This window comes from Nicotiana tomentosiformis, chromosome 9 (genome assembly GCF_000390325.3).
Source record: "Nicotiana tomentosiformis chromosome 9, ASM39032v3, whole genome shotgun sequence".
Taxonomy (NCBI): Eukaryota; Viridiplantae; Streptophyta; class Magnoliopsida; order Solanales; family Solanaceae; genus Nicotiana; species Nicotiana tomentosiformis.
This window is the reverse complement of record NC_090820.1, coordinates 45792907-45815820: the sequence shown is the minus strand read 5'-3', so window position 1 is coordinate 45815820 and position 22914 is coordinate 45792907. Positions and strand designations below refer to the sequence as shown.

Genomic DNA, 22914 nt, shown 5'->3' with positions numbered 1-22914 from the left:
TTATAACATGTACCTTTGGGGTGAGACTAGGGTGATTAACATGATAAGGATATTATGTTATGATTTATATTATTTGTATGACATCCGTGTGTTATGTTTTGATGTCAAGCGAGTTGTGGAATAAAAGTCGATGAAAGTCATCACAAGTTACATTCATAAGTTTTACTGAAACTTTTGGTCAAATGTAACTGCGATTTTCTCCCAATATACTTAGAGTTATGGGGTGTTCCACCAATAAAATTAAAGATCTATGAGTCTATTTTCCAACTCATTAAACTATTTGTCAATACGACATTGGAGTAGAGATATATATGCATTTTGGCGATACTGTGCAAGCTGCTAGGTGACAAGTAGGTGTGTCACCTACTTGCTTAAATGAAAGCCCAAAAATGGGCCATTTCGGGTCGTCCAAAGAGGCCTTTTAAGGGCCTATTTTCTTCATATATTAGACTTAAAATAGAGCATAATAACCAGACATAAGCTCTGCAAAGAATCCTCCCAAAAATTTCCCACAAACCCTAATTGATTTTCTCTCCCTTTCAAGTTCCAATTGGAGGTAAAACTTAGAGTTTGAAGAACCAAGATAGGAGCTGAGTTATCCAACAAATAAGGTGAGTTTACTGCTCTCTTTCATCCATTTTTTCTGCTGTAAATTCATGGTAAGTCGTTCTATACTTGTAAGAACTCACGGGACGGTGATCGGAAGCCGTGAGTTCGAGTTATTCACTTGTAGCGGACTGTTTTGTGGACTGTTTTGTGTTGCTGTTGGGCTGCGTGTTTTACTACTATTTTGTGGAGTTTTGGAGGAGGAAGGGGGTTTATAAACACCATATAAATGTAGGGTGGTTGGCTGGTCGTTCGTCATAACATTTTCGGGTCGTTTGACACTACTACGGTGGTCGTTTTGTGTACGAAGAGATTGGGGTGTGTTGGGCTATTTTGTAGTATTTGATGGTGTATATAGGGCTGGAAAATGATGTATATATGTTGTTATTGTTCTGTTCTTGTATTGTTGGTGTTATCTTGAATTTGGAGGAAGGGCATATTATAGGGGAGATGCTGCCCGTTTTAATACAAAATAGGTTTGTCGTTCGTTGTGCGATAGTTGTACCTTTCGTAACTTAACGATAGTATTATTATCATTCTTGTAGATTAAGGTGCGAAGAGGTGAGTTCAACTTGGTGATTGGAAAGATTGTGATAAGGTATGTTAAGGCTAAGCCTTCCTTCATTTTGGCATGATCTCGTAGCTACATGTGTTAGTAATGAGACAAAAAGAGAAGTTCATATTCATGAATTTATTCACACTATTCTAGTCTCATAAGTTACAATATTATTCCTTATCGAGACTCTATATTCAATTTTAGTATTGTCTTCTTTCAGTCAAGAGAGCAGCAAGCCTATATATACAGTATTACAGTATTTTCATTACCATCGAGCTATAATCGATGGGCAGGCCCCTATTGGGCAACCTCTGATCAGATGGAAAGTTATATACCGAGCCTACTGTGGCCGAGCGCCTATGAGCGAGCCCAGCATGGCCGAGATACATAGCCTAGTATGGCCGAGCGCCTATGAGCGAGCCTACTATGGCAGAGCAGTTATATATATACCGAGCCTTATAAGGCCGTACAATTATTTTACTTACTATATTGAAGGAGTTGAGTCAGTATCAGCAGGTAAGTATATCTCCAGATCATCTTTGACTCCCAGTTAATTTCAGTTATCATATTATCAGTTCAGTTTCAGATTTCAGTTATTTTATTGCCTTACATACTCGGTACATTATTTCGTACTGACGTCCCTTTTTTGGGGGCGCTGCATTTCATGCGTGCAGGTTCAGACAGACAGACGGGTAGACCTCCTCAGTAGGTGTTTCCCGAGTTCCGCCTGATCGGTAAGCTCCACGTCTTTCGGAGTTGCCAGGTCTAGAGTTTTGTGTACATCTTATGTATATCTGTATATATGTTATGGGTAGGTCGGGGCCCTGTTCCGATCACAGTACATCTATCAGTAGAGGCTTGTAGGCATATCCTGTTGGTTAGTGCAGTATGTTGGGTTTGTATAAATTGGTGGTTTGTCAGCTGTAGTAGCTATGACGGCCTTGTCGGCCTAGCTTTATATTGATATTTAGTTAGCGCTAGTTTCCATTCAGTTTTATATTTTGCTTCGCAAATTGTCTTGCAAGGTGGCCCCATGGCCAAAGTATGACATTATGTGTTCAGAGTCCCTTAGTCGCAATTTGGTATGCCAGGTTAGGTGAGGCACCGGGTGCTTGTCTCGCTCCTAGGTTCGGGGCGTGACATAAACATTCCTAGACATCAAGTCAAATTTGAATAAAGATTGTTTTTCCAAATTGTGTGAAAGGACTCTATGTTGTTTGGATTCTAAATTGCTCATGTGTGAAACCAAAGTCTTAGATGAAAGGCCTTATTGTTACTGAGGATGATAATAATGTGGAATGTGTAAAAGAATTTGAATTATGAAATGCGTCCAAGTGCCAAAGTATAATGTTACAATTTTGGCCACTAGTGCCGATGAAACTGAAAAGATATGAAAGAAGAATAAAGTGAGATAATTGATTAAAAAAAGTAATTTTTTGGGTGAGGTGGCCTAGCCGATCAGGCCGTGATCGGACTCCATATCGCACACATGGTGGTGGTTGTGCTGGAAATTGAAACTGGAAATCAAAACTTGAATTGTGATTGTGGTGGATTTCTCAAGTGAGGCGACCTAGCCGATCGGGGCGTGATCAGACTCCATATAAAAGTTTGGTGGTATTGTAAATGATGGTGTATCGGTACTAAAGATGTCCCAACCTAAAGTTATGGAAACTTACTTGAAAACTTATGTGATTCCTAATTTGATGTTATGGTATTGGTTATGACTTTTATTGATTTCATGATTATTCCTTCTTGTATTATTGTTCATTCTAATGAGATGGTGTTTAGTTATACATACTAGTACCATTCGACGGTACTAATGTCCCTTTTTTCGGGGGCGCTGCACCATTAAATAGATGCAGGTGGTTCCCTAGCAGGTAGTGTTGATCAGTGCTTATGGCACATCCTCCTCCCAGCAGTCTTGGTGTGCCCCATTTCATTTAGGGGTCATGCATCTTTTGCTCCTTATGTATTGTACTTAAGGTATAGCCGGGGCCTTCTTTACGGCACTTTTGTAGTACTCTTTGTATCTATTTAGAGACTCGGTAGACATAGTGTGGGTTATTTGTATATGGGTGCTGGGGAAAGTCAAACGAGTTATGTTGTATTTTGGATCATCTATTCCACTTAAAACGGTGAAAAATGTATGTATTTTGGAGACTAAAAAAATTGAAGTAACTAATGGAAGTGATTTAGTATTGTACTCATGATCTCCATATCGCTTAATTAATGAGAATATGTCTTCTCTTTATTCATGAGTGAGTTCGGGTAGAAAGAATCTAACAGGCTTGCTCGGTCGGGTTCACTCGGTTGAGCGCCGATCGCGCTCTCCGAGTTTAGGGCATGACATTAACCCAGAAAGGCAAGGTTTTATTTAAACCCTCGAACACAACCTCATTATTTCATGCTAAGGCATTATTACCTTTGTGAACACGAATGATAAAATAAAGGAAAAAATTCGAAAACCAAAAAGGGTAGAAAGCCTTATATATATGTATAAACGATCGTTTTACAAAGGCCAAATCGGCCAAATACAAAATTTACAACGGCCAAAACGGCCTCGAAAAAGATACAAAAGAAAGTAAAAATACAAAGGCCAAAGGGCTACTTTTACTTCAAGTTCGGGAGATCCTCCTTGCTCGATCGCAAATCCTAAAGGCTACTTTGATTCGGGTTCGAACAAATTATCTCATTTTGTATCTACATATAAAGCCTAAGGGCTACCTTATTTCAAGTTTGAGTAGGTCCTCACTTAATCATTAAGGGAAACCTCAGCTCTAGTTCGAGTAATCATTTGGGGTCCATCGATCAGAAACGGTCGAGGGCAGTACTTCTTATCAATCTTTACCATCATAAACCTTGGACCTTCGAATACAACTTCAAAATTTTACGATAAGGAATTTTTTTTATTATTAAACTCAAATTGTATTAATCAAAAGTATATATGTACATGACTAAGTAGTTGTTGACCAACTACTATCCAGAATTTGAATCTAGTCCTATATTACATACTTCATTTGCATTCTACTACAAATATAGGCATTGCTTCAAACATACACATGATAGTGTATTACATACAAAGACCTAAGCAAACCTATATAAGCTATGTAACATCTCCTGCCAAGTAGGATGTCTTCTGCCTTTAGTGTGCACATGGAAAATAATTTCTCTGTATATTCTGTGTTCCTCAAAGATATTTTGCTGGAATCGAATCATGTTTCTTTCCCTCCAAATAATGTATATTATCGTAGCAAACACATAGCTAGGGATCGCAGCTTTTCCTATTTTCTTTCTAGCCATTCTGCTCGCCCATGTAAGCTCTTATTTCCATCCCTTTATGTTCCTTTTCATGCCTAGCCATACCAATAAGCTGGTCCATACTCTGCTAGTAACTTGGCATTCAAAGAATAGATGCTTCATTGTTTCATCAGTAGCTTTGCAAAAGACACAATCCTGTGGCACCTGTATTCCCATTTTATTTTGTCTATCCACAGTAGATAGCCTTTCATGTGCATCCAACCATAATATGAACTTGAAATTGGGGTAAATGTTTATCTGTATAACTATGCTTTTCCATGGAACTTTCTGATACTGGGGTAGCAACATGAGGTAGGTCCGCTTGATTGAAAATTATTCTTGCACCTGCAGTATCTTCAATCGGTAATTCAAGGATCCCTATATGGGTTGCCTCATCAAGTTCTCTCTTGTCTTTATGATTTTCCTGATTACCCAAGCTGCAGTCTTGGGTGTAGGCATGTGTTCCAAGTCCTGCTTTTTTATGTAGTAGTTATGAATCTATTTTATCCTTAGGCAATCGTTTTTCATTGCTACTGCCCATAATTGCTTCATCACAGCTACTTTGTTCCACATGCTTAAGTTTATGACATTCAAACCCCCTACAGATTGAGGTATACAGATTTTTTTCCAAGCTATCAGTGCCTTCTTTGTGATAGTTGCTTCACCAAACTATAGGAATGATCTGCATACTGCATCAATCATCTTCATAACTTTCTTGGGAAGGATGAATATATGTGCCCAGTAAGTCTGAATATCAAACAACACTGATTTTATCAGTTATAGTCTGCCAGAGTATGACAGTAACCTTGCAGACCAACACATTATCCTTGCTGTAATTTTTTCAATTAAGGGTAGACATTGTTGTACAGTTAATTTTTTTGATGATAGTGGCACTCCTAAATATCTTAAAGGAAGAGTACCCTCTTCAAACCCCAGTACATTCAGAATATCCTTTTTTCATATTCATCCACCCCTGTCAAGTAGATAGAGCTCTTATCAATGTTAGCCTTTAGTCCAGAAGCTTCAGAACATTTATGAAAAGTCCCTTGAAGTAGTCTGATGGATTCAATGTCTGCCCTGCAGAACATGAGCAAATCATCCGCAAAACAAATGTGAATTATTCCAAGTTTTTTGCATCTAGGATGAAAGTTAAAATTCTCATTCTCTGTTAGCTGCGTCATTTCTCTATTTAAGTACTCCATAGCAATTACAAAGAGGTAAGAGGACATAGGGTCCCCTTGTCTGATCCCTCTTTTTCCTTGGAAAGGTTTGGTCAATCCTCCATTTAGCACTAGGGAATATGACACTGTTGTGACACATTTCATAATCCATTCAATAAATCTGAAGGGAAATCCAAGATCACTAAGCATTATTCTCAAGAATCTCCAGTCTATAGTATCATATACTTTCCTTAGGTCCACTTTCATAACACACCTAAGAGATACCCTTTTCCTGTTGTATCCTTTGAATAATTCATAGCTGAAAAGCATTTTATCTATGATACTCTTTCCTTCTATAAAAGCAGACTGTGAGTGACTTATTATATTCCTAATTACCTTCTTTATTTTTAGTTGTAACACCTTGGCAATGATTTTGTACAAGGTGTTACAACATGCAATAGGCCTATAGTCTTTCACCAGTGAAGGTGAATTAACTTTAGGGATGAAAGTAACAGTTGTGCAGTTCATCTTCTTCTATAATTTTCTTGTTTCAAAAAACCTTGCACTGCAGCATACACCTCTTCCTTCACTAATTCCAGTTCTTTGTAAAGAACTCTATAGGGTATCCATCAATCCCTAGAGCTTTGTCTGTTGGCATATCTTTGATGGCTATGTTTATGTCTTCATTTGTCACTGACTTTATCAATTGTGTTTGTTGATCCCTATTCATCACTGGCCCTTTCCTAATGACTTTTGAATTTGGACATATAATCTCCCCGCTGCTATCACCCATTAACCATTTGAAAAATAAAATGAACTTTGCTTTCACCTGTGTAGGGTCTGTGAGTTTGATACTTGTGTCTGTATAGATGGTTATGATTGTGTTTTTGCTTTGTCTGATCTTTCATTGTGCATGAAAATACTTTGAATTGGTGTCTCCACACATAATCCAATTTACCCTAGATTTTGTTTGAGTGCCTTCTCTTCAATGTTGCTCCATTTATCAATTTCAGCTAGTAGCTCCTTCTCCTGATTAAACAAGTTCTGGAAAAAGGGCTGAGTACATATGGTGGCTTGCACAATCTCCAATTTTTGTCTAGCTTGATTCAACCTTTGTGCATATGAGGCCATATACTCATTCAAGTCCTTTAGCGCATGCTTCAATTCCTGTAGTTTCCTACTAATACTGATCATATCATCGGTACCCTGATTCTACTCTTGCCCTTCTCAGTATTGCATTAAACTCAGGATGATCCATTACATTTTTAAACAATTTAAATGGTTTAGGATGTAATCCCCACTTCTTACCACATTTCAGCAGAATAGGAGAGAGATCATATACTCCCGGATTTAGGAAGTCTGTCTCAATATGTCCATACTGTTGTATCCATTGAAAGTTTCCCAAGGCCTAATCTATTTTACTATATACTCTACGTGCCACAGGCTACTTGTTACACCAGGTAAAATTCCATTATATTGATCTTATTCCAGTCAAATGCAAGTTATTAATCATTTCTTGGAAGCCTTGAATTTCCTTTACTGTGATTAGTTGCCCAATTTTATCTTCAGTAGTTAGACCATTATTGAAATCTTCACAAAGAATCCATGGAGTGATGATCGGTGCTCCCAACTACTGTAATTCAGTCCATAATTCCTCCCTTTGTTGCAATGTATTTTTTACATATACCACTGTAAACTCTATATTAATCTGGCTTGTATTATCCTCTACTGAGCAATGGATATACTGGTCTTTCATATATAGTAACTGTACATTAATATGATCCTTCCATAAGATCCAAATTCTTCCATTTACTGTTGTGTTGTAGTTATAGCAGTAGTTCCATCCTTTAGCTATTTTCTGCAGAATTTCCCTTACTTTACCTTCTTTAACTCTAGTTTCAACACACCCTATAATGTCTATTTTATGTCTTTCCAAATAGAGCTTCAACTCCTTCTGTTTTGAGAGCTTGTTTAGCCCTCTAATGTTCCAGGTGCACACAATCATGGGGGGTCTACCATTATCTGCACACATACAGGCCCTCCCCCTGTGGTGCTAGATTCCTAAATTCTTAGAGCAGCAAATCCGTTGGCCTTCTGCAGCATCATAGGCTCTCTCATATCTTGTACAGCTATAGTTTTACCCTTCGATCCTTTGCTATTATGTTGCTCAGTCTGTTGTTCAATATGATCCTCTTCTGTATTTAGGGAGATATTTTGTTATGTCTCAACCTGTGTGATTTCTGTTTCATCTCCACCTTGTTGCTTCCGCTGTTCTTTGTCTGTCACTTTTGCTTGCCATACTGGATTCTTCTTTCTTTTTCTTATCTTTTTCCTCTTGACCACTTCCTGGTAAGGTTCCTCCCTTGTTTTTGTACTGATCCTTCTTTAGTTTTCTGAGTCATAACCAAATTTTATGCAATCTACACAAAACTTTAGCCTCTAATCATATGTCACCTGTTGTTGAAACATTGTGGTAAAGGTTGAGAAACATCAGCTTCAACCAATACTTTAGCATATGAGATTTTCTCCATTTCTGCAGTAATTTTGTCTGTATACAGTGGTTTACCTACTCCACTAACCAATTTGCTTAAGGCTTCAGGAGACCAATATCCCGCTGGTAAACCTGGAAACTTCACCCATAACGGAATAGTGCTAAGGCATTCTGGATCAAAATAAAAATCAATTTCCCAGTTCTTCAATAAGAATGGTTTTTTGTGATATGTGTATGGGCCAGTATGCAAAACCAAATCTCTATCCTCAATCGTTTGGAATTTGAAAATATAGTACCCTTCCTCATGATACAGAATCTTAGGTTTTGCAACAAAATTCCATACCGTAGTTACGTAATTGTCCATTGATCGAGCATATGGTGTGTCTCCAAGTATGTATCCTATCAGCGCTGAATTCCATAGTTCCTCATGTGACTTGATATCATCTGCTACAATCTTCACCACCAATTTACCATCCCTCATTGATGGAGGAACATAGGTAAGAGGTTTCCCCATTTGAGATCCATGATTATTGCCCAGTCCTTCAATTGGTTCAAATTTCTCCTTCGCCGCCATAGTTGTTGGATGTTTATCAGTACTAATTTCAGAGAATTGGTGACGACGCGGTGCATGAATTTCCTTTTTAACTTGCTCATTTTTTCCTCCCCTTACTGGAGGATTCTGGTTGGAATTATCAAAATCTACCTCAATTTCACTCTCCTCTTCGATTGATTGAAACTTCGACGAGAGAAAGCTGCCAAAAGTCAATGGAATTTTCCTCTGTTGAATTCAGTTGTCGGAGTTACCATCGCCTCCATCATAGTCGTCGGACGGTCCCCTTGGTGGTGGTTATGATAAGGCACTTTGACCCTTACATAAATTAAGAAAAGGATAATAGATTCAGAAACCATGGAAGGAAAAAGGTTTATATATTCATCAAAGTCTTTTTTCAAGGGAAATATGGCCCGATTAAGAGTTCTTTATAAGGGTCGATCAGCCTCAATTGTCATGCCCCGAACCTAGGGGGCGAGACCAATGCCCGGTACCTTACCTACTGTAATCGGAATAGGGCTTTGACCTACCCATAACATATATACATATATACACAAGATGTACCCAAAACTCTATACCCAGAGACTCCGAAGGACGTGGAGCTTACCGATCAAGATGAACTCGGGCAACACCTACTGAGGAGGTCTACCTGTCTGTCTATCTGAATCTGCACGCATGAAATGCAGCATTCCCAGAAAAGAGACGTCAGTACGAAATAATATATCGAGTATGTAAGGCAATAAAATAACTGAAAGCTAAAACTAAATTGATAATATAATAACTGGAAGTAATCGGGAGTCAAAGATGATCTGGAGATATACTTACCTGCTGATACTAACTCAACTCTCTCAATATAATAAGTAAAATAAATGTACAACCCTATAATGCTCGGAACATGTAACAGCTCTATCGTAGTAGGCTCGCTCATAGGCGCTCGGACATACTAGGCTCTGTATATCGGTTATTCTAGGCTCGCTCATAAGTGCTCGGCCACAGTAGGCTAGGTATATAATTTACCATCTGATCATAGGTTGCCCAATAGGGGCCTGCCCACCGATTATAGCTCGATGGTGGTCAAAATACTGTAATACTATATATATATAAACCCTTTACTCTCTTGACTGAAAGAAGACAATACTCAATTGAATATAAAGTCTCGATAAGGGAGAATATTATAACTTATAAGACTAGGATAATGTATATAAATGGGTGAGTATAAACTTCTCTTTATGCCTCGTTATCAAACTCTTATAGTTACGAGATCATGCCAAAATGAAGGAAGGGCTTAGCCTTAACATACCTGAGTCGATTCTCTTGACAATCCCTATAACACACGTTAATTGCGACAAAATACATGACGGCAAGATCGGAGTAGGGAAATATCCGTATGATATTCTTGAGAAAGATTGCACCGTACTCCTTTAAAATTGTAAAATCTCATGTTGCTAAAATGCTAAGAAATATGTTTGAATTTTTATCTCAAGATAATCACGTCATAACCATATGAATCCTTGTATGAAATGGGCTGAAGCTTTAATCCCTCATATTGTAGAGACATCAATTCCCTTAAGTGATTTAGAGGGATTCTTCTAAACCTTGGTGGGTGTGGGCCCCACTAGGTGATGAACTAGGTATCAAACTCTCTCAAATGTGCCATCTTGCAATTTAATTCAAGAGTCATTAATTTGAATGGTGGGCTGCCACGTGGGGGGCTTTGTCCCCACCTACTAATTATCAACAAATCCTTAATTTACATGGTTAATCTCCCATTAAACCAATAATTAACCAATTACTCACATAATTAAAAATTATCTCAACTTACGTAAAATACTACTCATTTTTAACACACTTTATACATCATATTGTCATGGTCATGTGGTACCTTGTATGGCACTAGTCTATAAATACCGAATTTTATAGCTCGAACCGTATTTTATCCCAAATTGTCAAACTTTGACGAAAATTATTTTCTTCGATTTGCTTACCCTCTCACTTTCACGAATTTACTTATCACTTTTTTGAAATAACATAATGCTTATAATCTCAAAATAATCTCATTCATGAACCTATGTCTATTAACGTACGACGAAACTTTAACGTACGAAAATACGGGATGTAACATATCCTTTCCGAGCTTTCATCAATCTACTTATGGCATACTCTCACGTACGAAAATATGAGGTGTAACATCATTCCCTCCTTTGGAACGTTCGTCCTCGAATGTTGACTGATGCACTTATCATTTTCATAGCATATGTCTTCCGAATACTTTAGTACTCTTCTTGTCATCTTGGCAATTGTTCTGTGAATAAATTCAAAGGCCAGGGCATCCCCCCCCCCACCTTTAAGCCTCTTTTTCACACCATGACTTGTAGTCTAAATCCTTCCAATCTCATAAGTGTTGCTACCTTCTATCATGTAGCCTGATGACACTGACCTTGTAAGTGCGCCTATGTGACTCTTCTCTCCCTTTTGTTCCAGCTTCTAGCCAATCTCCAGGCCTCACTTTGCAAACATATACAAAGCTTGATAAAATGTCCCTCTGGGCATCTGTAGGTATACTGAAGTTCTTCACTCGGTACTTTGTCAAACTTACGAATATTGCTATACCTTATTAGATAGATCTGTTTATCCATCTGTATGACATTACTGCATCTAGGTAGGTCATACTATACCATAACACTTACGTTGATTTATCGTTACTGAGGTTTTCTACCAAATTCTAGGTTACTCTCGTTGCTTATCCTTAAGACTGATGACCTAATCTCATCTCATACTTTGTAACTTTTATCCATCCATTGTTGATTTACCTCAATATTGATCTATAATCTACCACTGATAACTTGAAACTTCTTACGTAATCACTAGGGCTGACGTCTCATCAGGGAACATTTGAAATGATTAGACTGATTCACCTGGGGTGATACGATACTATACTTCCATAATCGTATTTCATAGCATCCTAACGTGATTCATCTTATGGGGGGTATTCTAAACCAGTGTCATCCGTGAAATCTTTTCTTCTTCTTTTTTTTCCTTTTTTTTCTTCAAATCATTACTCAATCGAAAGCCCAAACATCATCCTTTATCTATCACAATTACACCCCCATTCTATTACCATGGCATCGTTCCATATCTTCTAAATGTTACTAGTCTTAGACTCATTTCAGTTCATTTAGGCTATACCGAGTTTTCTATAACTTAGAAAAACCATCAACTCTCTTGTTTTCATGGGCTTAATCCTAAGGACTTATCCATTCTCGTCACCTTCTTACTCGCCCTTTCGTATCCTTACTCCTGTCTTCCTAAACCCTTGTCGTTTTACCATACTTTAGCTTACGACCTACACACATTTATTTATACTACTCGCAACCTTCCTTCAACTTGCTTGCATCATAGATTTCCTTGTGTTATTCTGAAAGATCAAGCGAGACATCATATTGTCTCTAACTCTTCTTACTCTCTTAGCTAGATCTCTCGATACCTAGAAACCATAGGCTGGAAGATATGCCACTGACGACGCTGCTGTTATTCCTAGATACTGAATCCCAGTGCTTCTAGCCTTTTGTCCGAAGTATGGACAATTCACAACCTTCTGCATTTGAGTATCTCGTACGTTGTTCACCCTTACCTTACTTACCATAAAAATCATGCATCACATCTTCTATCTCTTTCATGACCTCCCTTTCACATAGGTATAATTTACATCCACAACTTGGAGCTCTATTATAACACTTGCACCTCTGGTGCATACACAATCCGGTGGGAGATTTATATTGAATTCTTATAAGGTTGGTACTCTTTTAACTATATTTATCGTAGGGCCATTGTAGAATATGGCTACTATACTATCACTCTTGTACCTCTGATATTAAGAGTGATCCTGCAATGTTCTTAATCACGATTTCTATAATTTTCTGGGTCCAATAATCAGACTCCTGATTTATTTGGTTGATGTAACTCTTTAGTTTCTTCTTCATTCTGATTAGCCTTCATGTAGGCTTAAGCTATCTTCCGATCTGCAGCTCCTGGTATTAGTTATTACTTTAGCCTTTCATGGGCGCTATGGAATATCCATGATACAATCTTCTAACAATTCAATCTTTTATTTATGCCCAGGGCTCAATTCTTTATTTTAACTTATATCGGAGTCTTCTAAGGCTGTATGAATGTCAGTATATATGATACATGGATAATATTCCGAAATCTTAAGTGTGTTCATGACGTAACGAACTCTGGATCAGTGATCGAATAATTTCTTTTGTTCCTTCTCAGCTTTCTTTAAACGTAGGCAATTACTTTTCCTAGTCTTTCTGCCCCCTTGTTGCGTGCATACTTAACTTATCTTAGTTCCCATACATAGTTGAATTCCATACAACTCATATGATCTTGAATATCACTTCCAATTTTTACTTCCCGTCCATTAGCCACGGTAGGTTCCACTTTCTTATGGAGTGCATACAACGTTGTTGTGAGACAGTTGTTATAAGATCACCTCCTCTTTAGGTTACTAAGCTTAGGTTGAAGCCTTATTCACTTCCTCAACTAGTCTTTCATTGTAGTACTTAGGGAGGACCCTCTGATTTGTGCAAGGCTACGAGCTTATTACATCGTTTATCCGACGGAATTTTTTATGTTCTTTCTTACTTGTAATTATCCTTACTTACTAACCTTCATGCCCTTGTGCTCATAGGGTTGCTTCTGAGCTGTTATTTTGATTGTCTTCCCAGTGGCACTTTCTTTTGTCTCCGTAACACTCATACGGTATATTTAACTACCCCAACTCCTATCTTAATATTTCTCAAGGTTACGATGTCATATCTATGGGACTGAATTCCCCATGTTGGGGTTTACTATGTTTATCTTGCACGATCTGTTGATTTGTATGTATCTTCTTGTCTATCCATAACTAGGCTCTTCCTAAATCAGCTGCTAACTACTTGTTAGTCCATTCTCATAGCAATATTCAGCGTAATCTTTCTTGGGTTATTTCCTTTGTCTTAACATACGTCTCTTACTGGTTCCTTATTTATCAAGAACATCCGAGAGAGGAACCCTTACTTCCTCTCCTTGACATCGTGTTTGCATAATGTTCTGGAATCGTAGCATATCAGTAAGATTTGAGTAAGTGCAATCTCATCCCTTTCTCATTTTTATCGCATTCTTCCTTTACCATTCCATAATTACTAGAACCATTTAGTTCTGACTCAATGCCACATCACTCCATATCCACCCCCCACCCCCAGGGAGTACTAAGATCTAGTGCTACGACGATCTATCTATAGATGTTTTACCTTTTCATCTTGGCGTATTCTCACATCATCGATAACCCTTACTCGCCTTGCAGTAATTCTTCTACACCAAGGATAAAAAATTTCCTTACTCGCGAGGGTGACACTTAGTGTAACTGCCACATACAGTCCCTTAAGCTTAACTTTGCTCACATTCTTTCTTTAGGAAGCATCTTCCTTAATGACCATTCTCTGAATTTCTCATGAATTCTCTTCTGTTGTTCATTCTGTTATCGCCGGAACGAAATCTGAAATGCTCATGATGTCGACCATTATCAACTCACTCAGTCCCTAATTCATGTTTAGTTTATCTTGTTCACCAGCCCATACTGATTTCTAGTACTCTAGGTCTAACTTTTTCTTCTGGTAGTTGCGTTGGAGTCACGAACTTATTTCTCGAAATGAGGATATGACTTTATGGCCTATACTCTTTTATTGTCTCAAGGCATGTCACCTCTCGTCTTTTCCTTCACTTGACTATAGATTCTGTAATACTGTCATCCTTTGGGATCTACCATTGTCATCCATGTATCACATCTTACTCATAATGCTTCATTAACTCTCTTTTTATTTCCCTGCTAATATTTACGCCTATGACCTTATTCTGAAAACTCCAACAAGACGTTCTTTTGCTTTTAGATCCCCTTGTTCCATCCCCTGGCTCTTCGGGTTGCCTAACATTCTTGCTCCACTAGGGAAGGGAGCCATACTAAGGTAATATTTATCCCTTCCAGAATTCTAGTGCCTATCTTTTGTAGTACTCATATCTAGTTGTACTATTTTAGACTACATCGTCTGGGTGTCTCACAAGGAGATCTATTAGCAAATTTGCAACATCCTTCGGAAATGTCAACTAACGCAAACAATTCATCCATCATTTTGGGTCACTCTAACCCTAATCGGATCCTGATATCCGTCCTTCTCTTATACTACTTTTGTTAGCCCCCATGGGGCATAAATGAGATGGGTGTGGCCAATTGTACATACCTCTGTTATTGTTGAAGGTAACTCAAAAGGCTTATATTCCTCTGCCTGAATTGTAAATACTAATAATCTTCATTAGCTAGGTACCTCATACCCTTTTTCACCTTGCTTCTTTTACTTGCTGAAACTTATGTCTACCTTCCGGTTCTCTTATTTCTTTTTACCGTAAAAGTGGATAGGCATTCTTGCCTTAGGGATCCTTATTAAGAAGCTTACACATTTTAGTATACACATGACCTACTGAATACCTCATATTTATCCATCATAAGCATGATGCAAAAATCGAGTTCCTCGACTCAACTCTTCCACAGCTATATCTCTTACCAACCATCTTTCTGGATATAGGCATCATCGTATCATGAATAAGATAGAGTTTAGAAAATTGAGTTCTTACAACTGATCTTTACCACATTATCTAGAGTAATAAGAAAGAGTGATAGTCCTAAATGCCATGTAGCCTCTTGCTTATAAGTGTGGTGCACAACACACCCATAAACAAGACTTTACTAGACACGGCTTGTAGACTCTCTAGGACAAAACTGCTCTGATACCACTTTTATCACGCCTCGAACCTGGGGGGCGAGACCGGCACCCGGTGCCTCACCGATCCTTACGTATCAACTTGCGACTAAGGGACTCTGAACATATAATGTCATACTTTGTCCATGGGCCACATTGCAATACAATTTGTGAAGAAAAATATAAAACTGAACTAAAACTAACGCTCACTAAACATAAATACAAATTTGGGCCAACAAGGCCAGCATAACTACTACATCTGACAAACCAACCAAAATATATATACAAGGCCTACAAGCCCAACATACTACACTAACTGACATGATATGTCTACAAGCATCTACTGATAGATGTACTGTGATCGGAATAGGGCCCTGACCTACCCATAACATATATACATATATACATAAGATGTACACAAAAATCTAGACCTGGCAACTCTGAAGGACGCGGAGCTTATCGATCAAGCTTAACTCGGGCAACACTTACTGAGGAGGTCTACCTGTCTGTCTGAATCTGCACGCATGAAATGCAGCATCCCCAGAAAATGGACGTCAGTACGAAATAATGTATCGAGTATGTAAGGCAATAAAATAATTGAAAGCTAAAACTAAACTGATAATATAATAACTGGAAGTAACTGGGAGTAACTGGGAGTCAAAGATGGTCTAGAGATATACTTACCTACTGATACTGACTCAACTTCTCTCAATATAGTAAGTAAAATAAATGTCCGGCCCTATAAGGCTCGGAACGTGTAACTGCTCTACCATAGTAGGCTCGCTCATAGGTGCTCGGCCATACTAGGCTCTTTACCTTGGCCATTCTGGGCTCTCTCATAGGCGCTCGGCCATAGTAGGCTCGGTATATAACTTACCATCTAATCAGAGGTTGCCCGATAGGGGCCTGCTCACCGATTATAACTCGATGGTGGTGAAAATATTGTAATACTGTATATATATAGACCCTCTACTCTCTTGACTGGAATAAGACAATACTCAATTAAATATAAAGTCCCGATATGGGAGAATACTGTAACTTATGAGACTAGGATAATGTATATAAATTCGGGAGTATGAACTTCTCTTTATGCCTTGTTATCAAACTCATGTAGTTACGAGATCATGCCAAAATGAATAAAGGGCTTAGCCTTAACATACCTGAGTCGATTCTCTTGACAATCCCTCTAACACACATTAATTGCGACAAAACACGTGACGACAAGATCGGAGTAGGGGAAAATCCATATGATATTCTTGAGAAATATTGCACCGTACTCCCTTAAAATTGCAAAATCTCAGGTTACTAAGATGCTAAGAAATCTCTTTGAATTTTTTTTTCAAGATAATCACGTCACAACCATATGAATCCTTGTATGAAATGGGCTGAAGCTTTAATCCCTCATATTGTAGAGACATCAATTCCCTTAAGTGATTTAGAGGGATTCTTTTAAACCTTGGTGGGTGTGGGGGCCACTAGGTAATGACCTAGGCACCAAACTCTCTCAAATGTGCCACCTTGCAATTTAATTCAAGAGTCACTAATTTGAATGGTTGGCTGCCACTTGGGGGGCTTTGTCCCCACATACTAATTATCCACAAATCCTTAATTACATGGTTAATATCTCATTAAACCAATAATTAACCAATTACCCACATAATTAAGAATTATCTCAACTTACATAAAATACTACTCACTTTTAACACACTTTATACATTATACTATCATGGTCATGTGGTACCTTATATGACACTAGTCCATAAATACCGGATAATATAGCTCGAACCGTATTTTATCCCAAATTATCAAACTTCGACGAAACTTATTTTATTCGATTTGCTTACCCTCTCACTTTCACAAATTTACTTATCACTTGTTTGAAATAGCATAATGCTTATAATCTCAAAATAATCTCATTCCCGAACTTATGTCGATTAACTTACGACGAAACTTTAACGTATGAAAATGCGAGAGGTAACATCTCCTTTCCGAGCTTTCATCAATTTACTTATGACGTACTCTCACGTACGAAAATATGGGATGTAGCATCAATATAAAAATGAAAAATTACAAAAATTACAAAGCCTAAGCAGCATCTTCGCCCTCAGAGTCTTCTCCACCGCCAGATTCACTCAAATTCTCGGAGTCTTCCTTGGGAAAATCCAGATTTCGAGCCTTTGTTTCCTCTGCCCTGGCAATCTCGATTTCAGCAGATATATCAAAGCTTTGAGCATGGGCCCTCTCGAGAGCCTCCCTTTGAGCTTGCCACCTCGCATGATCTACCATGCTCTTGGCCTGCACAAGGGTGGCTTCAACATCGACCTTGTATTAGGTCGCATTAGCCTGGGCCTTAATATTGGCCGCGACCACCTCAGATCTGGCCACCTCGAGCTATTTGGCCAAGTTGGCTAAATTGGACTAAAGCTCCCAAATTTTCTTTGTTTGTACCGAGACCTTATCCCTTGTAGCCCGAAGATGAGATTCGTCTTACTCCAGCTTTCCTTGGACGACCTCTTTTTTTGTAGCTAAGATGTCCATACACCCCTTGAACTTTTCAACTTCGACTCGTATTTCATCTATTTGTCTTTGAAGGTCCTTGATTTGTTCGAGCCTTTGTCTTATTATAGAATCGGATTATTAGTTGTTATCTCCAACTCATATTCACTATCATGAAGCACTCGAAATACCTGCTCGGTCATCTCAGCATACGTATCTCGAGCCGTCACCAAATCTGCCTGAAGCTTCTCACTAAGAAGCTTGTAGGTATCGCTTTTCTCAGTAAGGCCCCGAACCTCAGCCTTGCACTCATCTCAGATTTGAAGGAAGGCCTCGTGATGCAACACCGAAGCCTACAAGTAAGGAAGCAAATGTTAGAAATATCTACAATTCAAAATTTTAAAATGATAATGGAATGGCTCTCGAACTTACCTGATTCAGAGCGTGCTGGGCCTCGTTGAACAAACAAGCGGCTTCCACCTCATCCATATTGGCTTGGCCTTCTTCGGTGACCAAGAATCGGAGATAGCTAGCCACCCCTACATGGGGATAAAGAACTCGAGCATCCTTCGGGATCGAGATGATAATTGATCGCTTACGCCCGGGATCGACACTGGGGGCCGAAAACTGATTGGTCAGTTTAAAGCTTGAGGAAGCCTCACTCGAGTTCTTCCTCGGTACATCCAAGTCGCCAAGACTGGTGACATCTTCCACTCCAACAAAATAGCCACGGAAAGAGTTTTCTACTCCATGGACCCCTTCCATCTGAGCTTCATGCATCATCAACTCAGTGAATGAAGGAAACGAGGGGAAATCTCTGATATCTACCACCCCAAGTAAATCTTTTAGGGCACCAGCATCGACTGCCTCCTCGATAGCCTTCTTACCTCAAGGTGAAGCGTCTTCAGTTCTTTCTGGCTCAGGGACTTCATCAAATTGAGGCAGAGCAGTTTCAGCTCCCGCTGGCTCAGTAGTCCCTTGAATATCGGTGCCAGCTCGCACATGGGCCACCAGCCCGGAGTCTTCTTCTTCTTCTTCTTCTTCTTCTTCTTCTTCTTCGTCTTCTTCAGCCTCATCTCTTAGTCGTTGGACTGACTCTAAAGTTATAAGGATGACATTCCCCTTGGGTTTACGAGCTGCTTTCTTTTAGGGTTTCTGCCCCTCAGAGTTCGTGGAAATCAAAGCCCTTTTCCTCTTCTTCTTTTTCTTCACCGGCTTCGAGACAGGTGGAGGGGGAAGGGTTTCTTCTTCAGCAGATGGAGGCCTCATAGCTACATCCTTCCCGAGGCCTAAAAAAGGAAAAAGACGAGTAAGTGCAATGCAAAAATCGAATGGAAATCTTTCTAAGAAAATAAGGTTACCATGATTACGGGCCTCCGATTGACCCTTTGACAACTGCATCCAAGAACGCTCGGAGTATGACTTCTGCAACACTAAGCCCTCAACCCATCGCTTAAGATCGGGGATTACTTCCGGCATATGGGCCACAACTACAACACAAAGAAAACATAGATGAGGAAACAAGATGAGAAGTAAAATGGCAAAATGAGATATTCAAGGCAAAGCAATACTTACGATTCATGTTCCATTTTTCAGGGAACGACATGTCTTCAGCGGGGATTAGGTCTGAAATCCTTATTCGGACAAATCGGCCCATCCAACCTTGGTCTCGGGTCTCGTCTATGATTGAGAACGGTGGTTTGGTGGCTCGGCCGTAAAGCTTGATCAATCCTCCCTGATAAAGTCCGGGACTGTAGAGACGTATAAGGTGATCGAGGGTAAAAGAATGCCCCTCGATCTTGTGAGGAGGATCACGATCCTCCAGAATAATGGATGGGTCTGGAAAAGGGTCACATCATACCTCTTGTAGAAGGCAACGATGATGGGGTCTAAAGGACCCAATGTGAAAGGATAAGTGTAAACACTTAAAAACCCTTCCACATGGGTAGTGATTGATTCCTTAGGCCAGGGAACCACCACATGCTTGTCGACCCAACTGCAGTCCTCTTTAACTTGGTCGAGGAGATCGTCTGTAATTGTGCATATGTACCTCGACATCGGTTCACATCGACTCGGTACCGAGGGTGTATTATCTACCTTAAAATCAGCAGTAGGGAACTTTGTCGGAGCGAAGTCCTCTAGGGGAGGTTCCGCCACGGCTCCATCGCTGGCAGGCCTTGATGAAGAAGCGTTTTCATTTTGCGGAATAGTTTTTGAAGTCTTAGCCATTTTATTTCTACGAATGACGAAGAATGTAAACTGAGAAGAAATACTTGGTATTTTGTGATGAAATAGGCGAAGAAACACCAGAGATCTGAAAACAAAAAGCTTTCAGGAAGGCAAAGGAATTTAGAAGATTAGGGCAAAGAAGATTTAAAAGTAAAGTTTGGACAAAAGAAGAACGATACATTTATAGGTTTAAGATAACGGTTCAAATTCGGTAGTGGCTGACCGTCGACTGGCACGCATTAAATACATGGTAAACTGTACCGACGATACGTTTCGATTACTTCTATTGCTTATATCATAATGATTACGTCACAGTGTATCGAGGTGAAGATCGAGAGCTCAAATCATTTCTTGTCATTAGTCTCCAAAAAATGAGGGGACTATCTGTATACGGTCAAAATCGGGTTTGCCTTTTTTGTGCGACTGATCGAGGTAGGAGCATGATAAGTCAAGGATCGGCTTCTATTTATATGAACCTATGGTGCGAACATAGGTTGTCAAGCTCGAGACCCTGCGACCGATTAAGCTCGAGACTTTGAGACCAATTAAGATCGAGACTGACCAAACCGAAACCGACCAAGATTGAGATCGACCAAGATGGAGACCGAATAAGATGGAGTTCGAGGGAAGCTTACTGGGTCGAATAACGAAAAGACGAAATATCCGCAATCAGGCGAAGATCAATGCGCGAATCATGACATGTATCAAGAAGAGGCCGATTAATTATCCAATCATGGGATTTCTTACTGTATTTAGAATTGTACCAAGAGCAGGACTCCCCTACTATATAAAGGAGGATTGATCATTTGTAAAGGAGAACGCATCCACGTTACATAAAGCAATATACTCTCTTTTTCTTAAGCTCCCAATACTCTATCACTTTGTTCATACTTTCCAGTGAGATAATTGGTTGGTTTGTTACTCTGTTATTGTATTCTTGTATCAACTGAATCTCCATTTGGTTCAAGGGCGATCAAATTCGAGGGCCAAGGCTACTTGATTCGTTTGGTTTGCTTTAATTTCTATTTACTGCCAATTTCAATATCGATTTACGTTTTTGCTCAGTTTGTGCTAAGTAAAATCACGTATCATTAAAATCACAATACAAATTCAATTGTTATTCGTTTTTAGGGTAAACACACGTAAATCTGTGAAGCTCCCCTGGCCAAGCCATCTTTCGCACCTGTGCATACCTGGCCGCACCTGTGGCTCTGCTCCTACAGTCCAAGGTCTGCATCTGCGGACTTCCCCTAGAGCTTCCTTCTTCGCTTTTGTGATCCTGCAATAATATTATAATGAATTAATATTGGGATCGGATTGTACGCCGCAACAAATAATAATATGATATGATATTGAGATCGGATTGCACACCGCAACAGATATTATGATAAATGTTGGGATCGGGTTGCACGCGACAACAAGTATTTTGATAATTATTGTGATTAGGTTGCGAGCCGCAACAGAGTATGGTGTGATGTAGCTATTAGTAGTTGTAGAGTTTTTTCTCGGTACTATGATATGAGATTTGAGATCATATTATTCTGGGGGCCTCTGGTAATTTACACTCGGATCCGTTTTTATGAGTTCACTGCTTTATCTATATTTTCGTATTTTGTCATTGTTATTCGTACAAGTTTATTATGAGTGTCTTATTATAGCCTCGTCACTATTTCGTCGAGGTTAGGCTCGACACTTACAGAGTACATGAGGTGTGTTGTACTCATACTATATTTTTGCACTTCTTGTGCAGATTCCGGTGTTGATCCTAGCGGTGCGTAAAGGAGTTCGCTCGGATAACTTGCCTGGAGACTTGAGGTAGAGCTGCTTGGCGTCTGCGGTCTCTGAAATCCTCTTCTATCTTGTTTTGTTGTTATTCTAGTTTCAGACAGTATTGTATTTCATTTCAAACCATGTTTGTAGTATTCTAGACACTCATGTATTCGTGACACCGAATTTCTGGGATTAGTATATACTGTGGTATTTATGGATTTATATTATGTATTTCAGTGTTTACCAATCGTTAGTTATTATTGTTACCGTTCTGCTTTTAAACTGTTAAAAATGATTATTCAATTAGCTAATGTTGACGTTCCTAGCAAGTGGATGTTAGGCGCTGTCACGGTCCTACGATTGAGATTTCGGGTCGTGGCAATTTATTTGCTCATCAACGATAAAAAGGTTTTTATTTTTATTTTTACAGTAAATCTGTAATTTTGTATCTTTAAGATGAAATATCTTTCATACCCGCGTGAAAAGCAACTAAATTCACTATTCTAGAATACAGAAGGTTTACTAATAAACTGGTAGAACTTGCAAGCAATTTAATAAAAGGTGGAATGGAGATAAAGCTAAATTTTATCATTCCTATATAACTTGTGAACAATTAAACACAGTCCAGTAGAATTTTGTGAACAATTTATATCAAAGTTATGATTGCTCATCATAACTTGAGAACAAAATAAGTTTTACTAATCCGTCATAATTTTTGTGAATTATTTGTAACAAAGTTATGACTCACCTGACATAACTTGTAAAAATATTATATTTCATTCCTCCAATGTGGAAAAGTTATGATTGGTTTGTAAAACTTATGACCTGTCAGATTATTACTTTTTCATAAAGTTTTTAAACAGAGACAATTTAAGCAACTGCCTTAAATGATCCCATTTGTTCAATTTTCCCACTTCCTCATAAGCTTATTTGGCAGAAGGAAATGGATATATTTCTATTGTCGA

The 22914-nt window shown here is 38.9% G+C and overlaps 1 protein-coding gene across 1 annotated transcript; it reads right to left on the bottom strand.

Annotated features, from left to right (window-relative positions):
* Positions 1-7864: 7864 nt before the first annotated feature.
* LOC138898712 (uncharacterized) lies at positions 7865-8684 on the bottom strand. Its single transcript, XM_070184805.1, has 2 exons — positions 8074-8684; positions 7865-8012 (listed from the first exon to the last, which is right to left on the bottom strand). The coding sequence occupies exons 1-2, from the start codon at positions 8682-8684 to the stop codon at positions 7865-7867; spliced, it is 759 nt and encodes a 252-aa protein (XP_070040906.1).
* Positions 8685-22914: the final 14230 nt, after the last annotated feature.